General features: G+C 44.1%; 3 protein-coding genes across 10 annotated transcripts; 2 read left to right on the top strand and 1 right to left on the bottom strand.

Annotated features, from left to right (window-relative positions):
* Positions 1 to 1216: 1216 nt before the first annotated feature.
* On the top strand, positions 1217 to 6480 carry LOC120901160. Its single transcript, XM_040308870.1, has 8 exons — positions 1217 to 2494; positions 2563 to 2679; positions 2755 to 2791; positions 2856 to 3225; positions 4334 to 5603; positions 5682 to 5798; positions 5877 to 5913; positions 5995 to 6480. Exons 1-8 carry the CDS (start codon positions 1321 to 1323, stop codon positions 6245 to 6247), a joined length of 3375 nt encoding a protein of 1124 aa, XP_040164804.1. The 5' UTR covers positions 1217 to 1320; the 3' UTR covers positions 6248 to 6480.
* On the top strand, positions 6129 to 27103 carry LOC120900579 (sodium/potassium/calcium exchanger 4). 8 transcript variants are annotated; one of them, XM_040307741.1, is made up of 8 exons: positions 6129 to 6265; positions 21067 to 21240; positions 21455 to 21642; positions 21729 to 21915; positions 22364 to 22441; positions 22652 to 23404; positions 25286 to 25387; positions 25454 to 27103. In XM_040307741.1, exons 1-8 carry the CDS (start codon positions 6253 to 6255, stop codon positions 25786 to 25788), a joined length of 1830 nt encoding a protein of 609 aa, XP_040163675.1. In that variant the 5' UTR covers positions 6129 to 6252; the 3' UTR covers positions 25789 to 27103. The 8 variants fall into 8 exon arrangements, with proteins under 8 accessions (XP_040163675.1, XP_040163674.1, XP_040163671.1 ...); XM_040307740.1 differs by lacking the exon at positions 6129 to 6265 and adding an exon at positions 11747 to 11963; XM_040307737.1 differs by lacking the exon at positions 6129 to 6265 and adding an exon at positions 12083 to 12178.
* On the bottom strand, positions 6926 to 8434 carry LOC120900581 (nuclear pore glycoprotein p62). The gene has a single exon (XM_040307747.1). The coding sequence runs from the start codon at positions 8307 to 8309 to the stop codon at positions 7020 to 7022; it is 1290 nt and encodes a 429-aa protein (XP_040163681.1). The 5' UTR covers positions 8310 to 8434; the 3' UTR covers positions 6926 to 7019.

The following is a 27103-nucleotide window of genomic DNA, read 5'->3' as shown; positions in this document are numbered from 1 at the left end:
GACTATCCGACTGCGTGGTACTGAATAAAGTCTCGAAAGCCTGTATAGGCCGGCATGTCCTCGTAGGACGTTACGCCCAATAGCAGAAGAAGTCAAGAAGAGAGGCATGATTTGGAGTAGTGGTGGGAGCTCGCAATCGGATCTATCTGATTCCGATTCCGTGTTCGCAATCAATTCCAGAGTCAATTTTGTTGCTGGAATCGATTCCGGAGTTGACTCTGGAGGCGATTCCGGAGTCGTCTCCAGAATCGGCTCCGGAATATATTCCGGGATCGAAATCGTCTCCGGAATCAAAATTGTCTCCGGAATCGGAATCGAGCTAGGAATCGCATTTTGCCACCGACTCAAGATGTACTCTAGAATGTAGTGGTGGGAGCGCGGAATCGGACCTATCTGATTCCAATTCCGTTTTCGCAATTAATGCCAGAGCTGATTCTGATGCTGGAATCGATTCCCCTTCCAGCGTCGATTCCGGTGCCGATTCTGGAGCTATTTCTTGAGCAATTCCTGAGTTGACTCAGGAGCTGATTTCGGAGTCGACTCAGGAATCTATTCCGGGGTCGAAATCGTCTCCGGAATCAGAATTGGCTCCGGGATCGGAAACGACGTAGGAATCGCAATTTGACACCTAATCAAGATTTACTATAGAAATGGAATTAGCTCTGGAATGAAAATCAGTCTTTTAATTTAAATAAGCAGTTTCAGAAGCGAAATTAGTCTGGTAATCGCATTAAGAATGGATCGTTTACAAGTGAATTTTGATTATTTGCGGCTATTGATACATAGCGTCATTGGACCCAAACGCCTGGTGAAGGTGCCGAAACCGACCCCGTTTTGAAGCTGATTTTGATTTCGGAGCCAATTGCGATTCCGGAGCCAATTCCGGAGCCGATTTCGATTCCGAAGCCGATTTTGGAAACTATTTTCGGAGCCGATTTCGGAAACTGATTCCGGACCTACTATCTGGAACCGATTCTATGAAACTTTGAAGCTAGCCGGAATCGATTCCGACGAAAACTTTATTCGTCCCATCACTAATTCGGAGCTCCCAATAACGGTCTACTCAATAAACTAAACAAAACACGTTGGGATAATTGCAATCTTGGAATCTGCAGTGCACCGTTCTCAACGGTCAATTTGAAAACAATAGCGACATTCATATGCAACTGCTGTCATATCTAACCCCTCTCAACACCTTGTGCACTATGCCAACCTTGACAGCGATGGGGAAGATGTCACAACAAGCGAACAATTTGTTTATTTTGTAAATCCACGCATCGTCGTCGTCTGCCAGGCCCCGCGCATTGTTAGCTAACAGAAATGGAGGAAGAGTTTTTGATTTTAAACCTAAAACCGACGACCTGCCGTATCTGTGCGACGGTCAGCGTCGAACAGTACTGCATCTACGAAACGATCTACAAGGACGGTACGCTTAGCATGCACGCGATGATGGAAAAGCTGGTTCCCTCGGTGTTCAACCCGGAGCAGATGAAGGTGGACGAGTACATGTGCTGGCCGCGGAAGGTGTGCGAAGACTGCCGGGCCAAGGTGCTGGAGGCGTACGCACTGTACGAGCAGTGCATGCGGAGTGGCGATCTGCTGCGCGAATGCTTGTCGCGCAAACCGGGTGCGCTGGTCATTGAAAACACGTACGACGATGAGCTGAAGCAGGACTATGCGATCGAAACGACGGTGGAGGAGACAGTGTCGGACTTTGTCGATCACGACGAACCGATCGTGCTGGATCAGAGCACGGAGAGTAGCGTCGGCACTGCCACCGGCCGGCGGGTTAGAAAACAAATCTCGAAAGAGCCAAAATCGGGCAAGAAACAAAAGCCAGATTTGGTGGAACCGCGTACCCCATCGCCGACCGATGACTTTGGCTGTGATTCGGAGGAACAGGACGAAAAACCGCTCAGCAGCTTGGTGGGGAGCGAAAAAGTGGCACGCAAATCGCGATCGGCACGAAACGCAAGCGCTAAGCGCAACAGTTCGGCTACCGGAAAAAGCAACGAGCAACGAACGCGTGGAAAGAAGGGACCTGGCAGGAAGCCAAAGCAACCAAAGGAGGAAAGTGACAACGATACGGAGGAACCGAAAACGAAGGTCGACCTGTACCGCTGTCTGCTGTGCGATGCACCGACCTACACCTCGCCGAAGGAGCACACCGACCATCTGCTGAAGGAACATCCGGACCAGATACATTGCTGCAAGCAGTGCCCGAAGGTGTTCATGACCAAGGCGGCCTTCGAGCATCACCAGTACTGTCACGCGACGGGGCGTTCGTTTTTCTGCATGTTTTGCGACAAAGGCTTTCAGACGGAGCAGCTGCTGAAGAACCACATGCGGACGCATACGCACGGGACCGGGTTCCTGTGCTCGCACTGTGGGCAGGAGTTTAGTAATCGGAGCAATCTACGCCAGCACCTGATACGGCACACGGGTGAGAAGCCGTGGCAATGTAATCTGTGCCCGAGTCGTTTCAGTATGAAGAGTAAGTAGACATGGCGTGTTCATTCGTCCAAAAACGGATTCAACAGGAGCTACTTGCTTCCTTTTCAGGTTACCTGGACAGACATATGCACACCCACACGAAAGCCAAGTTTTTCAGCTGCGACACGTGTGGGTCACAATTTAGCCGACACTATTCGCTGGTGAAGCATCAACTAATCCACACAGGTACGATTGCTGTAGCGCTGTTTGATGCACTATTACAATCTATTGAATATTGTCCCATCCGCTCAATCTTTGCAGGAGATCGTCACTTTACCTGTGAGGTTTGCAGTATGCGGTAAGTGTGTGATAGAGTCTCCACCTACTATTGGTGTGCTAACATTCTTTTCCCTTTATTTTAGATTCACCTCGAGCCACCACGTTAAACGGCACATGCTTACACACACCGGCGAGAAACCGTTCAAGTGTACGTACTGTGAGCGCAGCTTCACGCAAAGCAACGACATGGTGAAGCACATGAAAACGCACGTGGGTGAAAATCCGTACCAGTGCGATCGGTGTGAAGCATCGTTCCGGCTGCTCACCGACCTGCGCAACCACTACAAGGACCACTATCTGCCGGGCGGCAAGGATGCACTGTCCGGTGAGGAGGACAAGGGTACGATACGGTTTACCAGCACGAATATACTGAAAATTCGGTACGAAAAGGAAAGAAACAGTGGTCGGCCGGTTAAGCAGGAGGTACGGGCGGCTGGGCACAATCAAACGATGTAGAGAGGTTTTGGCGAGAAGATCGGTAGCATTAGGAGGCATTATGATATATGGTACCCAGGGAAACGGTGAATTATAAAGTGAAGATCTCTCTATACTTTATTTCACTTTTTTTAAAGCCAGAATTGATTTGCCACTTTGCGTAGAGAAGCTTCAAAGGAAAGGAAATGTGCAAGTAAATTACTTTTACGTATGAGAGTTGATGGTGTATGTTAAGATACAAAGTGTTGTTGTATTAGGATTACACTTTTTTTTTATTATTAAAAGACGAGAGATAAGAGTAAAGAAATAATTTCTATTTTTTCCAAACTATTTGTTGTCCATAATTATTTGTTTAAAGAGTTTTCATCTAAAGTACTTTGTAGTAAACTACAGTGGAAGCCGTCCTTTGGTCCTACAGACCAAAACCAACCTAAACTGGTCCTGACACCAATACATCACCTTTTCCGGTTAAAGAATTGCACATGACCTGATGCCTAAAGGACCGGCGCTAAGTCTATGCAAGTCCAGGAACTGATACTGATACCAAACCGATCCAGGAACCAATACTGTTCATATCGGTCTTAGAACTGATGATGTACCCATACAGGCTGTAGAACCTATCATGAACCCATACCGGTCCTGGAATCTATCATGAACCCATACAGGACCTGGAACTGATGCTATACTCATATCATTCCTGGAATCTTTCATGAACCCATACGGGTACTGGAACTACTGACCATACCGTTCCTGGTACCGGTCATAAACCCTTATCAATACTGGAACTACTCATGAATCCATACCAGGAACTGAAAGTAAACCCATAAAGGACCTGGAACTGATGCTGAATCCATACCGGCCGTGGAATCTATCATGAACCCATACAAGTACTGGAAATGATACTGAACCCATACCGGACCGATCAAAACCCTATACCGGTACTGCAAATACTCATGAATCCTTACCAGTCCTGGAATTAGTAGGAAATTTAGTAGAATTTTGTATTGTGATTAGTAAATTCCCTAAGATGTACCTGTTGATACGATGCTTGAAGGGTTAAAAGTCACGATAATCACACATCGTTGCTACCGCTGAATATCTATACACCTTGAGTCTGTTATGATGCATTCCGGAATGTAAACAACCCACAGCTGTAGCGCAGCTGCTTCGCCTTACCCACCACAGTGTCGCAAAACTTTCTCTGCCGCCGCCTCCAGCTACGATGGAGAAGGAACAGCCCCAAGACCAAACCATGACGATACAGCTAACGTTCTGTCGCATCTGTGCCGTCCTCAGCACGGAGGAGCATTGCATCTACGAAGTGGCGTACAGTGCCGGCACACTCAGCATGCACGCGATGATGGAAAAGCTAGTTCCCTCGGTGTTCAACGCGGAGCAGGTAAAGGTGGACGAGTTTATGTCCTTTCCCACGAAAGTGTGCGGCAGTTGCAAAGCCAAAGTGCTCGAGGCGTACGGGCTGTACGAGCAGTGCGTGAGGAGTGGCGATCTGCTGCGCGACTGTTTAGCGCGTAAGAAAAACGCAACGTTCATCGTGAACATTACCGGTGCTGGTGGTGGTGGTGGTAGTGGCGGGGCGGATAGTTCCGAGGGCAAACTGATTGTCCCGCTGGCGTACGAAACGGAGGAAGTGTCGGTAGGTGGCAAACCTCACACTACAACGGTGGTTGAGATAACGACGGAAGAAATCGGCCCACACCGTAAGGTGGAAAGTGAAGGCGAAAGTGAGATAGTGGAGTTGGTTCCTAGCCTTATTGATGAAGATGCCGCTGAACATGTTGCCTCGGAACAGGGAGATCATCCGACGTGTTCCGAGGGGGAAACTGTAACGATACCTGCTGCCAAGGTAAAGCACGAAACGAGTAGAGCAAAACATGCACGAACACGTGCGACAACGAAAAGAAACGTAAAGCAAGCAAAAACGACGAAAAGAAAGCAGGACGACACTGCCGACGTGCTGTTGGAAACAACGGAACAACCAAAACTGAATCCCGTTCAATTGCGCTGCCTACTGTGCAATCGACCAGCGTTTGCCGCACCGGCGGAACTTACGCAGCACCTGCACAGCGAGCATGCGGATCAAATTTTGCGCTGCAACCTCTGCCCGAAAGTGTTCATGACCAAGGTGGCCTTCGAGCATCACCAGTACTGTCACGCGACGGGGCGATCGTTCTTTTGCGCGCTGTGTGATAAAGGCTTTCAGTCGGAGCAGCTGCTGAAGAACCACATGCGGACGCACACGCACGGGACCGGGTTCCTGTGCTCGCAGTGTGGCAAAGAGTTTAGCGATCGAAGCAACCTGCGCCAGCACGAGCAGCGCCACACCGGCGAGAAACCCTGGGCATGCAGCATGTGTCCAAGCCGGTTTAGCACGAAGGGTAAATGGAAAGGGGGAACTGCAGTTTAAGGAACTTTTCAAAAAATGTGATCAAAATGATTTTTTTTCCATCGTGCAGGCTATCTGACGGTACATTTGGCCACCCATACAAAAACGAAAGCATTCAGCTGCGACACGTGCGGATCACAGTTTAACCGGCACTACTCACTGGTGAAGCATAAGGTCATCCACACAGGTAGGTGCATCGCTTACTGTTTTCGATGTGCAAACACGATTCACAACCCACAAGTAATGTTCCACTTTGCGCTTTCAGGAGAGCGTCACTATGCCTGCGAAGTTTGCAAGATGAGGTACTAAGGAATCGGGTTGCTTCTATTAAAAAAAAACCGCATCTTCTTTACCAACTTTGCTTCACTTTTCCCTCTCTTTAGGTTCGCGTCGGCGTACCATGTGAAAATACACATGCGAACGCACACCGGTGAAAAGCCGCACAAATGTGGCTACTGTGCCCGTGGCTTTGCGCAGAAGAACTGCATGCTGAAGCATATGAAAACGCACGGCAAACCGTACCCGTGCGACCGGTGCGATGCATCGTTTCATGCGATAGCGGATTTGCGGGTACACGCGAAGGAGCACGATCGGGTACGGAAGCAGGAAGAGGTTGATGCCCCTGCGGAACAATAACCACAATGCAATGTAGATGTAAGTGTCAGTAATGGATAAAGTTGACAAAAATCCGGAGTCGACTCCGGAGTTGTTCGGAATCGCCCGGAATCGTCCGGAGTCTTTCGGAGTCATTCGGAGTTAAGTTTAATGGGGTTAAGGTTATTAGTATTGTTTAATATGAAAACTATTTAATTTGGAGCGATTAAAAGGGTGCACAGGTATTTGACTGGGCTTAATTTGCTCCAGGAACTGAACCTATCGCGTGCTAGGAATTTATTCCGAAACTGCTACACGATATCTATATCAGTCTAGTAAAGGAAATCGAATCTCTACAGGTCTAGGATGCCTATCCCATCCTTACAACGTTCAGCTGGGATATACAGGGTTTCCCGCGAATTATCGATTGGTTCCCATCTATTTTTGGTAGGTTCCCATATTTTTTGGTGCGTTACTACGATTTTTTGCCGTTTCCCAGAATTTGTTGGTCCAATTGTATTGATATCCAATTGGAAAATACCAATAAATTATGGGAACGAACCAAAAATCTATGGAACACGATCAAAAAATCGTACGAACGCACCAAAAAATCATAGAAACTGATCAATAAATCGTGGCAAACACTGTAACAATGCATATTATTGTCGTTGTTAGGGATTAAATAATGAAATATTTTAAAGATAGATAAAGAGAAAGATATTAAAAAAAAAACCTAACACAATGTTACCGGTCCAATTGGAATACAATTCATTTTAAGTTCATTTAACCCTAAAGAACATGATCCACAGCCTCACTACTGATCGTAGTACGTCAGGCGGAACGATCGCTCATTATCCTTGCGCAGCGTTTCGTGCATCTTGTTGATCTCCTCCAGCCGGTTGGTGATCGCGGTCGAGGACGACTCGATCCACTGCAGCGAGTTCATGTGCGCGTTCAGTATCTTGCCAATCTGCACGAGCGGATCGTTCGGGTCGGTGTACTTGTTCGCGTCGTTCAGATGCTCGATCACCTCCTTCAGGTCCTCGTACATCTGCTTCAGCTGCGAGTCGAGCGTTTCCGCCATCGAGTACGTCTGGCCGCGCTCGAGATCGATCTGGCCGATGCGCGACAGCTCCTGCTCGAGCGGCACGATGCACTCCTCCAGCTCGGTGTGCTGCGCGGTGATGAACTCCAGCTCCTGCTCCATCGCGTTCTGCTCCGCCTTCACCTTCATGACCGCCTCGTTGAGGGCGACGATCTTTTCGCCGTTCGCGAGCAGCATGTTGTCCCAGGCGTTCACCTGCGTCGCCTGGTTGGTGAACAGCTTCTCCTGCTCCTCCAGCTCGAGCGTCCACTTGTTGATGAACTCTTCCAGCTGGAAGAACTTGAGCTGCTGGTTGGCGGCGACGGCGGCGGACTGGGTCGTTTGCGTGTTGGTGGTAAGGCTGGCCGCTAGGCCGATGCTGGTGCCGGCGGTGGACGCTGCCGAGTTGGTGGTAGTGGCAGCCGGCGTTGTTGTCGCCGTGCCAGACGCACCGAGCGACAGTGTGTTCTGTTCCGCCGGTTTGGACAGGCCGAATCCACCCAACGATAGAGGGGCAGCGGCGGCGGCGGTGGCTGTCGTTGTGGCCGGTGCGGCAAGAGCTGCACCGAGCGGGTTAATGCCCGTTGTCGTACCGGCGGCCGGTTGATTCGCATTGGCCGGAGCGAGCGAGCTTGCTGTAGCCGACGGTGTGCCGAGCTGTGGGGTTCCTCCCAGCGAGCCAAACGTTGGCAGTGTGGCTGTCGTTGCGCCTGCCGTTTGTTGTGCCCCGGAAGCAGCCAGCGAGGGAGTGGCAGCAGTGCCAGCAGCAGTTCCGCCAAGTGATGCTCCGAAGGAAAGTGTTCCTAAACCTCCGGCGGCCGGTGCGGTTGATGTGGCTGCTCCTGCTGGGTTTAAGGACAGGGTCGGTGCCGCAGCACCCGTACCACCGGTGGAACCGAAGGTTGGCGTTGTGCCGAAGGAGAACCCTCCAGTCGGTGCAGTGCTGGTGGCAGCGGCGCCGAGAGAAAACCCACCGGTCGTGGCTGTTGTAGTGGTGGGCGTTCCGAACGAGAAGTTCATTGTGGTAATGCGCGTTTCTTTGCGAAACGAGGTAAATAACAGACTAAATTTTATGCGCCCGACAGAAACACGGAATACACGCGCGACAAACGGGAAACGTCAAACAACCGGAGCGGTCGAGCAGCTTGTCGAGCAGTTCGCAGGATTTCAAACTGCTCGATAATGTCAAGGTGTGTAGCGCGATAGGCAAAACCGAAACCGTTGGATGTGATGAGACATTTTGGATCGTTAGTTTCAGTTTCATTTCTTATTCGTTGTGATAAATTGAACATTTAAGTAATAAATAGGACCTATGTGAATGATTGGAAGATATTATTAATAATTTCACGCATATTAATTATTAAACAATGGGTTGACTAGTGTTCCAAAGCAGGGAATTTATATAAATTTTGATAAATACCAGTTAATGTGGCCAGATTACAGGGCTGCGCAACTAAATTTCTAAAATCCGCTTTAATGTACAGAGTACGCCGAAATTAATGGTGACCCCTTAAGAGACGTAAGACCAAAATCAAACCTATACTGGTTCTGACATCAATATCTCATCTATTCTGGTTCAAACCGCACATGACCTATTAAGACCCCATACTGGTCCAGCAATCAATACTGGTCATACCGGTCCATGAACTGATTATGAACCCATACTGTTCCTGGAACCTATCATGAACCCATACCTGCCCTGGAACCGATAATGATTCCATCCTAATCCTAGAACTAATCATGAACCTATACCGTTCTTGGAACCTGTCATGAACCCATCTCGGTCCTGGAACTGATCTTGAACCCATACCTGCCCTAGAATCGATCATGATCTCATACCGGTCTTGGATTCGATCATAAATCCATACCGATCCTGGAACTGAATCCATTCCGATCCTGAAACCACTCATGAATACATATCTGCCCTGGGACTGAAAGTAAACCCATAAATAACCTGGAACTGATGCTAAACCCATACTGGTCCAGGAACCGATCATGAACCCATACTGGTCCAGGAACCAATACTGGTCATACCGGTACATGAACCGATTATGAACCCATATCGGTCCTGGAATCGATCATGAACCCTTACTGATCCAGAAATAGCTCCAGATTTCATTTATTTTTAGGAACAGTACCTGTAACTGTTCCGGAATCTGATTTGGAACGATATTTAGACCTGATCCGAGTTTTGAACCGATACAATTCCTCTTCCAGCCGACAGGCAAAGCAAAATGCATAGGAAATAGCGTAGGAAATTTAGTAGAATTTGTATAGTGATTTGCAAAATTATAAGTGACTTATTTTAGTCCTTGAAAAGTTGGAGGTTGGTTCTATTCTTATGAATGTAACAGGCTCCAGCCTTTTGTATGGGCGGTTCAAAAATGTATCACTCTGCACTACTGTCCTGTAAACAGCTTTAGACACTCTGCTTATATGAAATTGACTTGCCCCATTGCATCAACGGTTTTATCTGAAGACCAGTGGTTGGCATGGCGCCGAGAGCAATCAAATGATGCTCTAAGCCAGGGGTCGGCAAAGTCTGCAGAAGCGCCAGAGATGCACTAAACCAACTATCGGTAAACGTTACGACCAAAAGAGTCAAAATTCTACCATAGTGTTCGTAGAGTTTCACGTGAAGAGCTTAATTGTTAACCAAGAGCAAACATGTGTGAAAGTTCTGTGAATTAACTGTTAAGAGCGGCCGTCTCGATATCAAAGAGCCGCATGTGGCTCGTAAGCCGCATTTTGCCGAACACTGCACTCAACGACTCCTAATCGTGGTTTAAACAACTTAACCTCTCAGGCTAAAAGGAATTAAAGACTCCGTTTAGCAAACGGTAAACGACTGGATGATTCAGAAAATAGTAAAATGGTAGATGGACAAGCCTTGCGTTGATAAGGCTAAGATCGGTTGAAGGTAGACGAAACATATTTTCAGAAAAAAGATAGAAATGAAACGATTAGTAAAAAGTGACATCTATAGAGTAATTTAGTATTTTTTGTATGAACATTTAGTTCCTGTCGTTTAAGCTTAATAGTCGTAAGCTTAATGTGAAAATTGCTTTTATTCCTATCTTTCTATCTTCGTTGCATAATATATCAGGAAATACGAGTATCTTTCATAAATTTGAACAAAAGCCTCCTCATACTTGGCCTTTTTCATGAAAATGTTGCCGACGCCTGCTCTATGCGTTTGCAAACAAATGCAATAAATTCGGCTAGTAAGGAAATTTTATTTTTTGACGATTTTTCGGTTAATTAAACGGACTTTTTCTACCAACTCGCAATAGATCCATTAAGTATAGAATTACTATAATTTTTCATTTATTTATCCTTTTATTGATTGATTGATTGATTGATTTACTCGTTTATTTATTTATTTATTTATTTATTTATTTGTTTATTTATTTGTTTTTTATTTATATATTTGTTTCTTGTGTTTTTTGTACCAACTCGCAATAGATCCAATAAGTATAGAATTACTATAATTTTCCATTTATTTATCTTTTAACTTATTGGTTGATTAATTGATTGATTGATTGATTGATTTATTTAATTATTGATGTATTTATTTATTTATGTATTTATTTATTTATTTATTTATTTATTTATTTATTTATCTACTTATTTATTTATTTATTTATTTATGTTTTTATTTATGTTTTTATTTATGTATTTATTTATTTATTTATTTATTTTTTTATTTTTATTTATTTATTTATTTATTTATTTATTTATTTTTTATTTAATCAATTAATTTGTTTCTGTACTTATTTATCACGAATATAATTCTCGAACACTGGCATTAGAAGTGTAGGGAAACAGAAATCTCGCTGAATGCAGTTTGCGCGACTCGCGACATCGTGAAACATCATGCGTCTCCTTCGAACTGCTAAACACCTTCGTCAAAATTTATTTAACCCTTAAAACACATACATACACACACATACACATACACACACACACACACAAACCGACCACATATTTTGCAAGCACTGTGCGCGCGTCTTCAAGCGATCAACCGTGGCTTGATCGTGTACAACCTGGCTGGCGTTCTAGCCCGCATTATTGATTGATTAAAAGAACGAGCGCACTAATGCGTAGGGGTTCGCTCCCGAACCTGATCGCGCTCTCAAGTGCTCTCGTACCGCTCGTATGCCCGATACGCGGTATCAGTACGCCATCCGTCCGCTGCAGCAACAGCCGATCTATTCTCGTTCCAAACGTGCGCCCAACCGTCGCGCTCCGACAATATACACAATAGGTAGGTGGAGGTGGCAGATGATGAATGCTGGGAGCACACAATACAATTGACAACAATCTCCAATATATATATACATACGTGCTAGCCGATCGGTCTTCGCTGTGTGCGGGAGAGCGCACCGATGATCAACACGCTCGCAAATCGGACGCGCACAGTGGGACACAGCACAGCATGCGGTGCCGGAATTCGTCGGTGTGTTGTGCCCGCGCCCATGTGATGCTGTGCTGCGATGTGCGTGTTAAAGTTCACCGTATTCGACCCCTCCCCCTCGCTCGATCCCGTCGGTTCGCTCCCGCGATGAAAGTTTAGCTGCGGCGGACGGTACCGTTGCGCCCGGCTGTCATTACGCCATTGACAGCGCTGTGTGTGTCACCGCAGCGCGACGCGAATGGACCGACCGACCGGTGGTATGTATACGGATATACATAGAGGTGTAGAGGGGGTGAGGGAGAGGATGGCGGGTCGGTTTCGTCGATTCGCCTGGCCTGGCCCCCGTTGGTCACACTTTTTGCAGCGCGAGCTATACATAAGCGCAAAACGGATTCGGTTGGTCAGTTGGAATTTGACTGTGATTTAATCAACATGGACGAATCGGACTACTGGGGGCTGGCGCGTAGCAATGGTTAGCGATACACGGATACACTTTGCCTTTTTAGCCGTTTAGGAGTAGGAGAAGAGTCGAGCTAATTTACACGATCGTTGCTGTTAAAGTGTTTTATGTTGCGCGCTAGATTCGATCGTGCGATCGTTTTGTGTTGTCGTTATGTGTTGTGCCTCTCTATATGTGCTAACTATAAGAGTGATTATTAGTTTGGTGAAACAATAGCAAGTTTTGTTTTCTAGCTTCCTCAAAGCATTCCAACAATTCTGATCAATAGTTTAATAAGCAATCCTTTCGAAGTTATCCTGCGTGATCTATAATCGATGCCTTGCTTCAACTGACGGAGCAGCTCTCATTTGCGAAACGGCAAGGGAATGACGGATGTTTCGAAATCCACTCCGCGGCATGGGACGGCAAGGGCAAGGGGGATGGCACACGAAATTCAAATCATGAACGCAAAGTGAAGCTCCCGGGCGGCTTCGGTGGCACACGAAATTGAGTGAGTGTGTGGGGTAGGGGAGGCGGGAGGCCAGCACCAAGTTTGCACCGGCGAGCACCAGCGCTCGCTGGTTGTTGCCGCAGCAGCAGCAGCTTGACTTCGCCGGACGATCGTATCGGATAAAACCCTCCCGGTGGACGGATAAGGGGCATTATGGATAATCATAGAGAAGAATATGGCACTTAATTTAAGAAAATGGGAAGATTGAAGAATAAAGTGGTCACAAACCAACCCGTCCTAACCAAACCCGCCGTCGTCGTCGCTGCGGTCGGAATCGAAAACGCTCACGCACACAACGCTGCTGGACCACAATAAGAATTGAAGATTGGACCCACCTTTGCAAAGACCATGTGAAGACGCGTGTCTGTGTGTGTGTTTGTGAGAGAAAGTGTGTGTGATTGTGGTGCCCTTTTGCACAATGCTGCATATCCGTTCGAAGGTAGTAAAAGAGAATCGTACGGAAAATGAACAGAACAGATGATATTACATGAACTTTGGAGATGCTGTGTACTTTAATGCAAACGAAGAACGCTTAATAAGATCTTTAATGCTTGCCAAAATAGTTTTAAAATATGCCTCCACATGATTAGTTCCACAAATTGATCTATATCCGAGCGACTTCAAGTGACTTTGGAACGATCGCCATCGCTCGTGGATGTCTCCGGATGCTCCCATCCGAAACCTGTGGAACTGTAACAGCTGCCTTCCATAGTGTTCGTTCGTCCGCTCAGTTGTGCCTGAGTTGTGGCTGTGTGCGAGTGTGTGTCTGTGTGTGTCTACATTTCTTCTCCGGTTCAATTTGCCCTGTCGTCCTGAATTGACGACCATTGTGTAACGCTTCTCGTTTGATGTGGTCGACCGTCGGAAGATAGTTGCTAGATGCTTGGGTATGTTTGGTGAAGAAGCGACAACCCGCAAACGACTCCAGGTGAACCAAGCGCAAGCGTGTGTGTGTGTTAAATTGGAATTGGAGTTGGATGAGAGTTGACTATTACGAAAAGTTAAGTGAAGACAAATATAGTTGTTGAACAAGCTGTTGAAAGCACCCAAAAACTAGTGACAAATGAGCTTGTGTGGATGTAACAATGTCAAAGAGTGATCAAGTGTTTGGTGAAAAAAAAAACCCAGAAAACAATTAATATTGTTTTGGTAAAATTAGTATCAATTTAAATGTGGTACCTATTTAAGGTATTGTTAAGTTGCAGACATTGTATGGAAAAGTGCATATTTAAAAGGAAACCCTCTCAGTACATCAGTTTATTATGCTGTTCCAAGAAAAGGTGTCTTTCGATCTTCCGACGCAAGAAACGAACCCCACAAAGCAAAACCGAAGAATGTATGCAAATTTGCTGCTCGTGCTGCCCCTGTCGTGATTCTCCACGAATCAAAATACAAATGTACACCTCCCGCTCCCCATATTGCTATATTAAGCTCGGCCCAAGAAGCTTGACAAGCCGGAAAACGATCAGGCCTGGTCGCCGGTCGGACCATTTGCCGAACACCCTTCGGTGGCGGGCGTGAGCGGGCGACCTGAGCCCGAGCGGCAGTTTTATTTGATAAATAATGCTCCACAATTTCTTCACAATAAGATTCAATTAATTTCGTTAAACATCTATCCTCCGAGCGACCCCCGAGAGAGCGTGCTCGATTGGGTTGCGCCCAAACGGGGGTTTGGCTTTCCAGCTCCGTTTCGGGCACCGTATTGGACAACCTTAACGTGTAGCAGTAGTTGAATCAGCCATCAACACCCCTTCGAGCGGGTCGATGTTAATTTTACGATCTTACAAATGCTTTTGCCATTTGCTCGGAGGGGGTGAATTCTCGGAAGCGTCATTGTGGCATATTTGGACCGTGGTGTTTGTGTTTGTGTGTGAGAGAGAAAGTGTAATAACTTGATCACTGTTTGTGATCGGCAAAGATTTTTGAAACGCTATCAAGTATCACGTACTTCAGGAAACAGGAATTGCATGGAGACGCCTGGTAGCTTATAAATTGCTTGAAACAACAAATAATATATATTCCGAATAACCAGCAAAATGGGTTGAGAGTTGGAATTTGAGTAAAGCTATTTTTGTTTCAAAAAGTAAAAATAATTGATTTTTTACAAATTACTGTAATCACATCGAAAAGTATTACAAAATGATGAAAATTTTCACACACTCTAATTGGAAAAGCAATTTTGCTCTATACTTTCGAATAAAAAAATATACCATTTTAATTATCTCAACAATCTATACAACAACAAAAAAAAATTAAGAGAACAATTGTTCGTTATTCATAAAAATTGATGAATTGAAAAAAAATCTACATTGTTGCAATTTAAAATCTAAAAATTGACAAGAGATTCTCAAGAATTCAACAAATTTTGTATTAGTAATATGCTTTTGAAACAAGGGTTTATAAACATTGTAATGATTTTTAAACTGTTGTGTGGAATACTTATGAATTGATTGAATCTGTTATTGCTTAATTAGAGCAACTGTTGGATACTTAAGGGAACATCCAACGTATTTCATATGTTTTGACATAGACAAAACCACAATATTCTTGTTACGGGTGTCAAGTATACATCATTTTATTATAAAAAAATAGTTTTTATATTTTATTTTAGGCAAAAAATATGAATAATGTCAAGAAATGCTGATTTTTAAACTATTTATTGCAAATATAAGAAAAAAACTCAAAATTCTATTATTGCACTCTTTAAACCTGATTTTTGCACACTTTCCAGTATAATGAAACTTACGAAAAAGAGCCTAAAACTGGATGTTTTACTATCGAATAGTGTTTAGGACAATTCGCAACGCTGTTACATTACACGTATGTCCTTTGTACAAACCGGAATTCCGCAAAATGGGTAGCAAACTTGTACCTACTGTCGCACGCCAAACGGTAAACAAAACACTGTCAAAATGATGCGACTTTCTTTGGCCTTGGAAGCACTTTCTTTGTTCTAATTATTAAATAGTTAAATAAATTAAATAAGTGTTTTTTTTACAAACATTAAAAATGTTTGCTACCAAATCGTGACAATAAACTATATTTGTTTGATCGCCATCAAAATATACAGTTAAAGTGTTTCACATGTCGAAATAAACCTTAAAATTTTGTGAGGCATAATTCTTAGCGATTTAACTAAACAATTCATTCTATTTGGTAAAAAATAGAAAAAAAACTCTTTAAAAAATAGTGCAATTTGTGGTAGAAATGCTCAAAATCTAAGAAAAAAAAGCTAGCTTTCAGCAATGTTTTATAAATATGTGGAAAAACAACAATTAAAACGTAGTGTGCAATAATTGGGTCTTGTGCAATAATTATGTTGAGAAATAGTCAAACATACAACAATATTATACATATTATTCAATTTATACAAAAAACTTAAATTTAAAAAAAATAATTGAAAACCCAAAAATAAAACGCAACTGGCAACTGGCAAAAACTGGCTTCCACGCGATTCTAACACAAAACCACCGGCTCCCGGCCTCCGCGAGCGACCATGGATGTACGACAAATTTGTTTGACCTTATCGTATCGCACCCTGCACGCCTGTCAGGCCGCGTGTGGAAGCTGTGTGGCGCTGGCTGTTAACAGTTTACCGTACCGACAAATAGACACATTTAGCATGCCGGTTATCAATACACTGGTAGCATCCCACCTTCAAAAAGGGAAGTGTTCCGTATGTGTGTGTGTGTGTGTTTTTTTTACACGTTTTGTTACTGTCAAACTTCCGATCAGATCGTTCGCTGGTCAACACAAACTCACGATCGGGTTGTGTTGACTCCCCCCTTAAAAGCAATAAAAAACAACTTCCCATCCCCTTCGCACCACACCCCTGTACAGAAAGGTGGTCGCTTGCAACACTGACAATTAGCATTCAATAATCTGCTGATTGGCCCGCTCCGATTAGGGGAAGCTACCGCCCTGCGAACGCTGTCAGCTGTGTGAGGTAGGCAAACGGGCTAGAACGAGAAAGAGTGAGAGAGTCAGAATAAGATAAAAAGAGAAGGACAGTGGTGTGTGCGGAACTTTACGCGGGTGCACACCGTATAATTAATGCCGTCCTGTAGTGCAATGCGCCACCGCTTCCCTCTAACACTCCCCGTCAATTTCTGTTTGGGGCGTCGCCTTCCATTCCCAAGCGATCGTTTCGGATCGATAGCGCAACGATGGGGAGCCACTGGCGGGGGATGCTGTGACGTTGTTGTCGTCATCGTTGTTGTTGGTTGTCGGAGCGACCTTGCGCCGTAGTATGGGAAGATCCCACGATCAAAATCAATGAGTCCACAACCATGCCAACTGCACACTGCGTGGCGAGAGAAAAAGGTTTTTTTTTCTCGTTTGGTTTAAATTGCCATTAGAGCGTATATTGATGACGTTTACTTCCTATCGACAAGTGTGTTTTTATTACTAATATTTGTAGGTCGATCATATTTGCTCCTTCAATTTTCACCCTGAAACACATTGGTTGAACATCTTTTTTTGTGGCGTTGAATCTCGTGCCATTTTTACATTCTTTGTATTTATAATATGCACTTCTTCTACTACAATTGCTACAACTACTTCTACTATTGCTCCTGTTGTACACGTGTGCTCTTGTTCCTGTTTTTCGTCACGTCACACACCCTCCATTGTATGCACGCTTATATGCGGCAGTATGTGGCAGATCAATCATCTGATTAAACAGCAACACCGATCCGAACGGGGTGTGTGTACGATTGTTGTCGCATCGGTTCGTGTTTGACAATGACTCAAACTCCCCCTGTTTTGTTTTCCACCGGTGAAGCTTTTCGTAATTTATTTACTGGCGCTAGGTTTAGGGGTTTGCTCTCTCCCTCCCCTCCTTCGTCGTTTCCTGTACGGCACTACAATGTTGCATGTGCGGGAAGATGGGCAACATTGTTGCACTTCATGTTTTTGCCCGGAAATGCTCGGGGAAGTGTGTGAAGGTTACGTTTTAATTGATTGATTTATACACCAAATCTTACGGAATTGTTGTTTTTTTGTACAAAATGATTCATACGGTTGAGGAAAATTTCCCTTGCTGCTTTAGATTCTCACGCTAAATTAAGCCCGGATTACACTTCCAATGAAACTGACCGTGATATTTTGTTTTTCTGCTGTATTTTATTCAATTTTAATCAGATTATGGCTCATTATACATCAAAAGAAAGGATATTTAATTCCCCAACTATTTAGACTGTAAAATATATTAAAATATTGAATTAAATGCATTGTGATTCCCCGCTGACTATTATTGTTTTACCGTGAAGCTTCAATATCCTTTCTTCTTTGTGTATGATAAGTCATATTCTGATTAATATTTAATAAAATATAGCAGAAAAAAACAAAATTTAACGATAACTTTCACGTGAGGTCTAAAGCGACCTTTAGGAGGAAACAGTTAATTCTGCATCAACAAACTATTAGAAATTATATTTAAAAAAAGTGTTAAGGTTTATGTATTGTTATGGTTAAAATATTTATTTCTAGAATGAACTTAATGTATTCTGTAGCCTTTACTTTTACTTACGTATGGAAGTTATTAAAAATAAGCATATCCAAAACGAGATCCCAAAGTGATCTACCTTAAAGGAACTCTAATTTGAAAACATATTCTGCCCAAAATAACATCAGAAGCGACGCAAAATAGCTAGATACAACCATTTATTTGAAATGATCGTTTCTGGGAGGCCATGAAACTTGCTAATATAGTGTGATAAATGTGATCAGGCGTGATTTACACTGTTTTGGCTTAACATTTTCATTTCACAAAACGTTCACCAAATGAATATGATTGTTATTCGCACAACTTTTAAGTTCGTGGGACATTATACAGATTGTAAGATCGAGAAGAATGCGATTCGGTAAGATTCGGCAAAAATCATAGTGCATTTAACACATATACTTCGCATATTGTCTCGGCAGGCTCATGTTTTTTTTCCGTAAAATGCCATCGTACACAACATTACGGCGTCATTGGCCTTTTGTCAACAAAACGCACCCCGTTTTCGAGGGTCGTAAACAAACCGGCTTTGCTGTTTTCGTTCGACACGAGATTGATTGAATTGGTGCAATATGAGCTACGGGTACGATATGATACATAAAAGCGAGGGTGAGGTTCAACAACAACAACATCACCAACCAACCAACCACCAACCAGAAATACACTAACAACAGAAAGGTCGTTGCGCTTCTCAATTACGGTGAATTGTTGTTAGGTTCTGGTGGATAGTAAACAAACAGGTAGTTCCAGAAGAACGACAAAAAATTACGACGATTTTCAAACGTGGTGAACAGTCTTAGAACTAATATTGCTTTGGTTTGTGATTAGTTATAAGAAGACTGTGTAAATATTCTAATAAAAATTTAGTAAACACTTTTTAGTAAACTTTTATGGATTAATGCTGTTAGCTGAAATGATATAATAATCTCAACAGCAACAATGGAATCTAACATCTAGCAACTATAGTGCTAGAATCTAACATCTGTACCTTTGGCAAATAGTACTTTGATTTATATGTTGCCTTTCGGAACGGTAGCAATCTTGAAGACAAATCTTGACAGGAAAATTTTTGAGCCAATGTACATTTACCACCGTACCAGATTTAATCGAAGGCGCAAGATGAGCGTAAAACAAACACAGCACAGGAAGCCACGTATCATGGTGTTGACAGTTCAGGGATAATTTTTGCGATGTAATGATGGCCTTTGTTTGATTTGTTACTAGTAGATGATTTACTACGGGTTGCTATCCGGTGTTAGTAGTGTTTTTGATCACATCTTAAGAAAATAATCACGTATAAATCATACGCTTCAGGTGAAATAGTGATTAGCAAGAGGGATATATAAGTGTTTTAAGGGCAGTCTGTAGTCACTATAATTATACAAAAGACCAGTGAAATGATACATACAACAGCAGGAGAGCAATAATTTGCTTTTGAAAGTCTCAGATGTAACCAAATTATTTTGATTTACAAAGTTGCGCCAAAGTTGAGTTAACACGAGTGGAGGCCCTAAGCGGTCACACGAATGTAGACCTTTCTGAAGTGTTGAATGTCGGGGTGCCACACGCCGCTTAGTTTGCGTACTGCTTAATCTGGCCCTGAATTTACGGTCATTACGATATGAATTATCATCAACAATGAAAATTAAATTAGGTAAATCTTGATGCTTGATGAGAACAACCGCTGTGAGTATCGTGTTGTAGCCCTTCCTTCTTCGTCGGAGTCCATAAGATATATGCAGTAACTAATGTCATCTGACGGGACTAGTCGCAATTCGCATTTGCATCTGGCACTGCAACAATCATAACAATTAAAGCATGATGGACATGTGTGACAATCCACCAGTGCATTGCAGATGTACCAATCAAATATGGTCACACGAATCACTTGGCCGTTTTGCCTGTAGGTATAAAGCGTTTAAGAGAGTGGTTGAATCATTGTAATGAAGTAGTACTAGGAAATTCTAGGCTATTTGCGGGAAATCTTCTTGTATGATTGATGTCACTGTTAACAAATGTTCCTTTTTGGGGACATAAAAGCTCTTGTCATGTCTGCAAATGTTAGTTTCTTCGTTTTTGTGAACAATATCCATTCTGGCAACACAGAATTAATAGAAATCCTCGGCCTCTTCATGTGAAATACGATCAATAGATAGATACTGATCTAGAAGCACACTAACAAGCGATGTGACGTCCAGCGGCTTATGCCACTAATATAAAGGTCAGCAGCAAAACGCCCCGTACGTTTGCGAAGCAGTTAATTAACGGTGATGAAGAAGTCCCCTTTTCTTTAACTGCCTCGATCATATGACGTGTAGCTAAGAGATTTGCGTCAGCTGGCGCTACGCTAAGTGGAACGAAAATTAAAACGATCAAGGCTGACAATTCGACGGTGCAACGGAAGAAACATAGATGGAAAGGGTTTAGGATGAAGCGAAGCTGCCACCGTACGATTACTATTTGTTTCAATTAAATCTACGGACATTATGTTAGTGAAGACACTGATAGATATTGTTGGTATGTGTGGTTTAGTGGCATAGTGACGTGCTCTACCATATGTTATGGCGTTGAGTTATGGAGTTGAAGAAGCTTGCCTCGGTACTGACTAATTAAATCACTTGCCCAATGCTCTAGAAAGTAGGAGTAGTACCTCTGCTCGTCTGTAATGATCATGAGAAGCCGCCCGGAACTATCACTGTCGTAAAGTGAACAAACGAACCGACTAGAGGTTAACGTGCGAAGATGTGTGGTCCTCAATTTGTTTGCTTGTAAAACACTTTGACAACGCGCAATGGCTTAATTATAGTATCAGTTTAACAAGAGATATTATCACCATTCACCAGAAACTCAGGCTCGTTTTGCTATTCACATTAAGTGTGTGTATGCCTTCTTGCATGCCTTCCACAGGGATGAACTGCACACAACCCGCCATCGATGACTTTCCCCGGGACCTGTTCACCGAGGAGCAGCGCCAGAATGGGGCAGTAGTGTTACATGCAATCGCTAGTTTATATTTATTTGTAGCTTTGGCCGTAGTTTGTGATAAGTATTTTGTACCTGCCGTCGAGAAGATTTGCCAAGGTAAGTGCGGTGAATCTTGCGCAAGGTGCGCTCAACCTTAAACGGCAAACAGCGTCCCTGCTGGGCTTGCTAGTTGACTATTTGCCTCGCTTAGCGGGATTCTGCATGAGTTTTAATTAAATCGAAACCAATATGCACACACACGCACGCCCATCACACCACTAATCGACTGATTGTAACAGGATTCGCTTTTTCTTGTTTCACCTCCCAACAGCGTTAAACATGTCCAACGATGTAGCCGGTGCCACGTTTATGGCAGCGGCCACCTCCGCCCCAGAACTGTTCGTGAACGTGATTGGCACGTTCATCACCGAAGGTGACATCGGCGTCGGCACCATCGTGGGCTCTGCCGTCTTCAATATCCTGGCCGTGGCGGCCTGCTGTGGCATCGGTGCCGGCATGGTAACTCCTAACGCTAATTTCTTCACGCTTCTTTCACTTCAAATCAAATTAATTAAATTTGCATGCTGCCGATGTCTTGTTGACAGGTAGTGCCACTGGACTGGTGGCCGCTGACGAGGGACTGTTTGGCGTACGGCATTACGGTGGCCATCCTGATTTGCATCATCCATGACGAGCGAGTCGAGTGGTACGAGGCACTGATATTGGTGTTGCTGTATATTGTGTACATCGCTGTGATGTACTATGACAAGTCGTTCCAAAAGTGTGCCAGAGGTAATGCCATAATGTACTTTCGGTGTTGTACTGCACTACAGAGTTCTTAAAAAGACTACACATAAGTGTACACTTATTATAGATGCCTAACATTTAGGAGAATATCACACAGTTCTACCAGGTATTAAGAATTATTGAGTTTGAAATAGCTTTTCAAAATATCCAACATCAAGATATTAGAATTCAAGAATATGATATATCCAGTTTCATGATAAAATATTCTTCTGTAACAATCATTCACACATCTTATTTTATTTTGAGATTGAATACCAATCAGATACTAGGTAGAATTGTGAAATGGTGATGGTTTGCATGATAGTTATGTTCAAGAGATTAGAGATCGTAAATATCCAATAGTTACTAAAACCTGGTAATGGCCTATGGATTCATAATTGATGCACTTCACCCTGTCTTTCCTCGCTTATACACACCTCTACATGCAACACAGGTGGTTTGAAGCACGCCCGAAAGCGAAGATCCCACGATACCTCCAGTAGCCTCAAGTCGGATTCTAGCCGAACGCAAGGTAGTGTTACCAGCTATTTCGATTTGGGTTGTACATGCCAAAATAGCACCCTGATCACAACTATCTTTTTCTTTTCGGAGACCGTCAGTAATAAATCTTGTACATCTTTTCTTCCACTGATCTTCCTACTTGCTGTCCAACATGATCAACTCCGCATAACGTATAACGACGACGATGATGACGACGACCACAACGAACCAATCAATTTAGAGGCAATTGAGGCGCGCACACCGCTGCGCATCGGACACTTCCAGCAGAACGGCAACTTGAAGAATGTGGCCCATATCGATGCACCCGCGGAATTGACGTCACCAGCTGGCGGGGTGGACGTAGAAATGCAAATTAAGCCATTTACATCGATCGACTTGCGTGCGCCGCCGGGCGGGACGGCAACCGCCACGACCGATCTCGAAACACACAAGCCAAGCGCCGGCCCATCGTCGGTCGACCCGGCCCCAGCCGAGGGTGAGGTGGGCGATGTGCCCGAGCGGCCACCGCCACCGCCAAGTCCAGCCACACCGCCGGTCCAGGAGCAGGACACCGGCGTGAATGGTGTGAAGGAAACGGTGGCCGGTACGCTACCGCCGAAGGAGTGGAACGGTGAGAATGGGCACGGCACGACCGGTCCGGTGGCGGAGGCCGTTGTTAGAGCGCTGGAAAGTGGTGGGACTGGTGCGGAAGTCGATGGCAACGTTGAGGGCGGAGCTAACGGCAACGATGGGGAAAGTGCGCCAGAGAAGGATGATGAGGATGAGTTTAAGCTGCTAAAGTACCCGCTCGGCAAGAGTGCGTTCACGCAGTTCTCGTGGATCATTACCTGGCCGATCCATCTGCTGTTCATGTTCACCATACCGAACTGCGAGACGCCACGCTTCCGGAACTGGTTCCCGCTGACGTTCATCATGTGCATCGTGTGGATTGGCTCGCTGTCGTACGTCGTCGCGTGGATGATTACGATCATTGGTAGGTTTTTGAAGCTTTTTTTACGAAGGTGGGGATGTTTTTGTGGAATATTCCAGCCAAAACTACTTGGTGTTATATAGGTATAAGAGTGTACATAAAAGAAAAAGGGTGTCACATTGGAAATCACGGTCAGGATAACTGAATAAGTTGCCAAATCAGTTAAAAAATACCTTCTAGGTTTTTTGGACAATGGCAATTTATAAATGACTCTCAATTACAGGGTTCCTTGCCTCGCCTAATACAGTTGCCATAATCTCTGTGACATTATGGGATATGTTCATGGTTTCCTTTTGTTAGCTTACAGGGTTGCCAATAGTTTTTTGGTAGCATCCCGAAAATGTTTGGCTGCTTCCTTATATTTTTTTGTGTGCTCCCACAATTTTCCATCTATTCTGGGCATCCCCCAGAAACTTTTTGGTTTAATTGTATTGATGTCCAATGGGACGATATCAATAAATCGTGAGAACGAACCAAAAATCAATGGGAAACGAGGAAAAAATCGTAGAAACCCTATATACTTTGAGGTCAGCCCACTTTTTACCGGTGTCTCCTACAAATTGCTTATATGTGTAAAATCTTCTTGGTTTCGATTACATTTAATGGCAATAATAATGGTATAAATTATACAAGAAGTTTTTTTTAAATAAAAATTGATATTATCAATTTAATTTTATGATGTTGTCAAAAAGTCACCCAAAATTAAAAACAAGTAGCCATACAAATTGAAAATTAACATAATTGACTGCATTATGATACGGAATGGATTCCCCAGATATCACTTCGAATATCTGTGCAAGTCGATATTTTTCCATTTTAAGTTAAACTACTAATTAAATATGAGTAATTTGGTCTTAGCTTCTACAGAGTGGCGGATCTAATGGTAGGCGGACTAGGCGGTCGCCTGGGGCCGCGCCGATTTAGGGGCCCCGTAGAGCGCTAGTCCATAGTATGCCGTATGGCCGTATAGTTTTGCCGTATACACCCCCCCCCCACCTTCCCGAAGCAAAAATTTTGGGACCTGTGACTGATTATCGAAGGGGCCCCCGACGGCATTTCAAGTTTACTGTTCAATCTCCCTACAGCAAGTTCAGTGCCAGTATCAACCCCCTATAGGGGGCCTCAACTCGTCTAACCGCCTAGGGCCCCCGACACCCATAATCCGCCACTGCTTCTACATTACATTACATGCAATCAGAACTGTTTGGTACAATTTTAACGAAGCTCTAAGCGAAGATTTAAGTTACAGGTTAATAAAGCAATAAGGCCACTTCGCTCGGCCAATTACTTGCTCAAAAATCAATTCCATATACTACAATACAATACAATACAATACAAAGAAGAGACCGTCTACGCATTTGATCGCAATATCGTGAAAACTTCAGATCCATCTTGGAGCAACCTAGAGCAGCGCAAAACCCCTGTACGATAAAGTAAATGACAGTCAAAAATAACGACTAACCTTTCGACTTTAGAATGAGTTAAGAAAATATGAAAATGCGCAACCAATAGATACATTGCAACATAAAACAATAATATTATCAACATATTGCGCATTAGCAGGTCTTAACCCCCCGCGAAATAGATAGTGTGCTGTAATAGTCCGTAGGGCGTAGTGAGACAAACATGTACAATCATTGCAGAAAAAGTTTAATTTGACCGTTTTGCCTATCATCTACACGTTCGAAAAACGTGGTCGATAACGCTGCTAGTATCGCTCAGTACCTACACCAACACACAGGTCAAACATCCTCATCAAAAAGAATATACTTATCAGATAATGATGGGCATGCGGGTCGCCCCCTTCCGTGCCCAACCATCCCCGATTCCCACCTACATCCGATAAACTAATCCTCCGGATCTACTTCTGCTTTCCACACACAGGCGATACGCTCAAGATACCGGACTCCGTAATGGGCATCACGTTTCTGGCCGCCGGTACGAGCGTGCCGGAGGCCGTTTCCAGTGTGATAGTAGCAAAGCAAGGTTAGTATCCCTTTGGGCTGAGCAGCACACGAACTGAAATGATCCAACCCTCCTTTTACCCTTCAGGTCACGGTTCGATGGGCATCAGCAACTCGATCGGTTCGAACACGTTCGACATACTGCTGTGCCTGGGGTTGCCCTGGTTCATCAAGGCGGCCTTCTCACCGATCGAACCGGGCCACCACTGGGTCGGCATCAACTCGGCCGGGCTGGAGTATTCGGCCATCTCGCTCCTCTCCACGCTGCTAATGCTGTACATCGCCTTTTCGCTGAACAAGTTCAAGCTGGACCGACGGGTCGGCAACGCCTGCCTCATCATGTACGCGGTATTCCTCATCCTGGCCAGCCTGATCGAGCTGAATGTGTTCTTCCGCGTCAACCTGCCGACCTGTGGACGGTGAGCCAGCGTAGATGCTGGGATGTGTTTGTGGTGTGGCAGTTCTGCAAGAAGTTGTGCTGCCCAGGAGCGGGCAGTTGTGCGATTAGGGAATCGAATCGAGGGCGGTATTGGGCGTGCAAACCTTTGGTGGCATTCGGAACTAGCACCGGGTAGCATAGCGAAGGTTTGCTAAGGTCCAAACATATTTTTTTGGATTCCACTCCTCTTGGAGTGGAAGAATACACATCTTGAGAGGTGAAAACCCTCTGACGGGTATGTAGATCAAGCTGTATGCATTGTTGTCCATGTATCTACCAACCCAGCCAGCGTATTATAAGCTCTCTAGTTTACCTATGACAACGTTAATCTCTGCAGTAAGCTGTCGAATGGTCAGTTAACAGGTTATACATTCCAGAGATATCGGGTGCCTCAAACACATCTCAACACTGTGGATCACCCAGTAGCATTAAAGTTATCCACAGTATTTTCTTCACAACTAACAAAAAACACACAGCTGGCGTAAGCATTCCCCTTTTCATACGACAAAACAACTTAACCATAAAGTCAAACCGTCGTTAGTTGTTTATTCGAGTTGGATATTTGGATGTTGTTGTCAGGAAAGCAGGGATATGACTAACAGCGTCACACAAGAAAATAGAAGAAAAGGAACAACAACAAAAGAATATTTGTAAATTGTAAGCAATTATAAGTAAAGCATCTATCAAAACAGGTGACACAGGATACCACAATCACTAAAATTTGTAGAGTAAATCATTTGATTTTCGAAAGTTACTGCAAGAAAACAATTACAAACACATAGAAATCAGTTTTGTGCATCAACACACCATAGTGTGGTTATGACAGTAGATGCCAAGCATACCTTTTACCAACACAAACTTCTTTTCTCAAAGCTGGACTTAGTTGGGCACGTGTACCGCGTCACGTACTGTTGGCGCACTTGAGCTTCTCGAAAATCCCTAACCTCGTTTGCCGCAAACGAGATGATGATGTCGATGATGTGTCTCATGTGCTGGAGCGATAACCGTTGATCTGTTGTAAATATTTAACCTCCATCCCGCGAATGCGATTCCATGCGATCAAGTGTACCTTCTGGGAGGTGGTAAGCTCTAACTCCAAAAAAACAACGTTTCCGTTTTCCACTTGTTAGTCGTGTACGATCTCTTAAGAAGAGAAAAAAATAAACTGCATATTACAGACATCAACAGACAAAACAAGCAAACCAAGATGAAACTAACAAAGAGTGTTTGTGCGTGTTTCAAAACGTAGTAGTGAATTATGAATATACAGAAATACATGTTACGTTGCTAAGGTACAGA

The sequence above is a fragment of the Anopheles arabiensis genome, chromosome 3 (assembly GCF_016920715.1).
Source record: "Anopheles arabiensis isolate DONGOLA chromosome 3, AaraD3, whole genome shotgun sequence".
In the NCBI taxonomy this organism is placed as follows: Eukaryota; Metazoa; Arthropoda; class Insecta; order Diptera; family Culicidae; genus Anopheles; species Anopheles arabiensis.
The sequence above is the reverse complement of the archived record's forward strand: the minus strand, read 5'-3'. Positions and strand labels throughout refer to the sequence as shown.

Bases quoted from the DNA above. Each gene is read 5' to 3' on its own strand.
- LOC120900579 (XM_040307737.1), top strand. From the start codon at position 12,139: ATGGACGAATCGGACTACTGGGGGCTGGCGCGTAGCAATG. The intron at 21,241-21,454 runs GTAAGTGCGGTG...ACCTCCCAACAG, and splicing joins CGTCGAGAAGATTTGCCAAG to CGTTAAACATGTCCAACGAT. The intron at 21,916-22,363 runs GTAATGCCATAA...CATGCAACACAG, and splicing joins GTTCCAAAAGTGTGCCAGAG to GTGGTTTGAAGCACGCCCGA.
- LOC120900581 (XM_040307747.1), bottom strand. From the start codon at position 8,309: ATGAACTTCTCGTTCGGAACGCCCACCACTACAACAGCCACGACCGGT.
- LOC120901160 (XM_040308870.1), top strand. From the start codon at position 1,321: ATGGAGGAAGAGTTTTTGATTTTAAACCTAAAACCGACGACCTGCCGT. The intron at 2,792-2,855 runs GTAAGTGTGTGA...CCTTTATTTTAG, and splicing joins TGTGAGGTTTGCAGTATGCG to ATTCACCTCGAGCCACCACG. The intron at 5,914-5,994 runs GTACTAAGGAAT...CCCTCTCTTTAG, and splicing joins TGCGAAGTTTGCAAGATGAG to GTTCGCGTCGGCGTACCATG.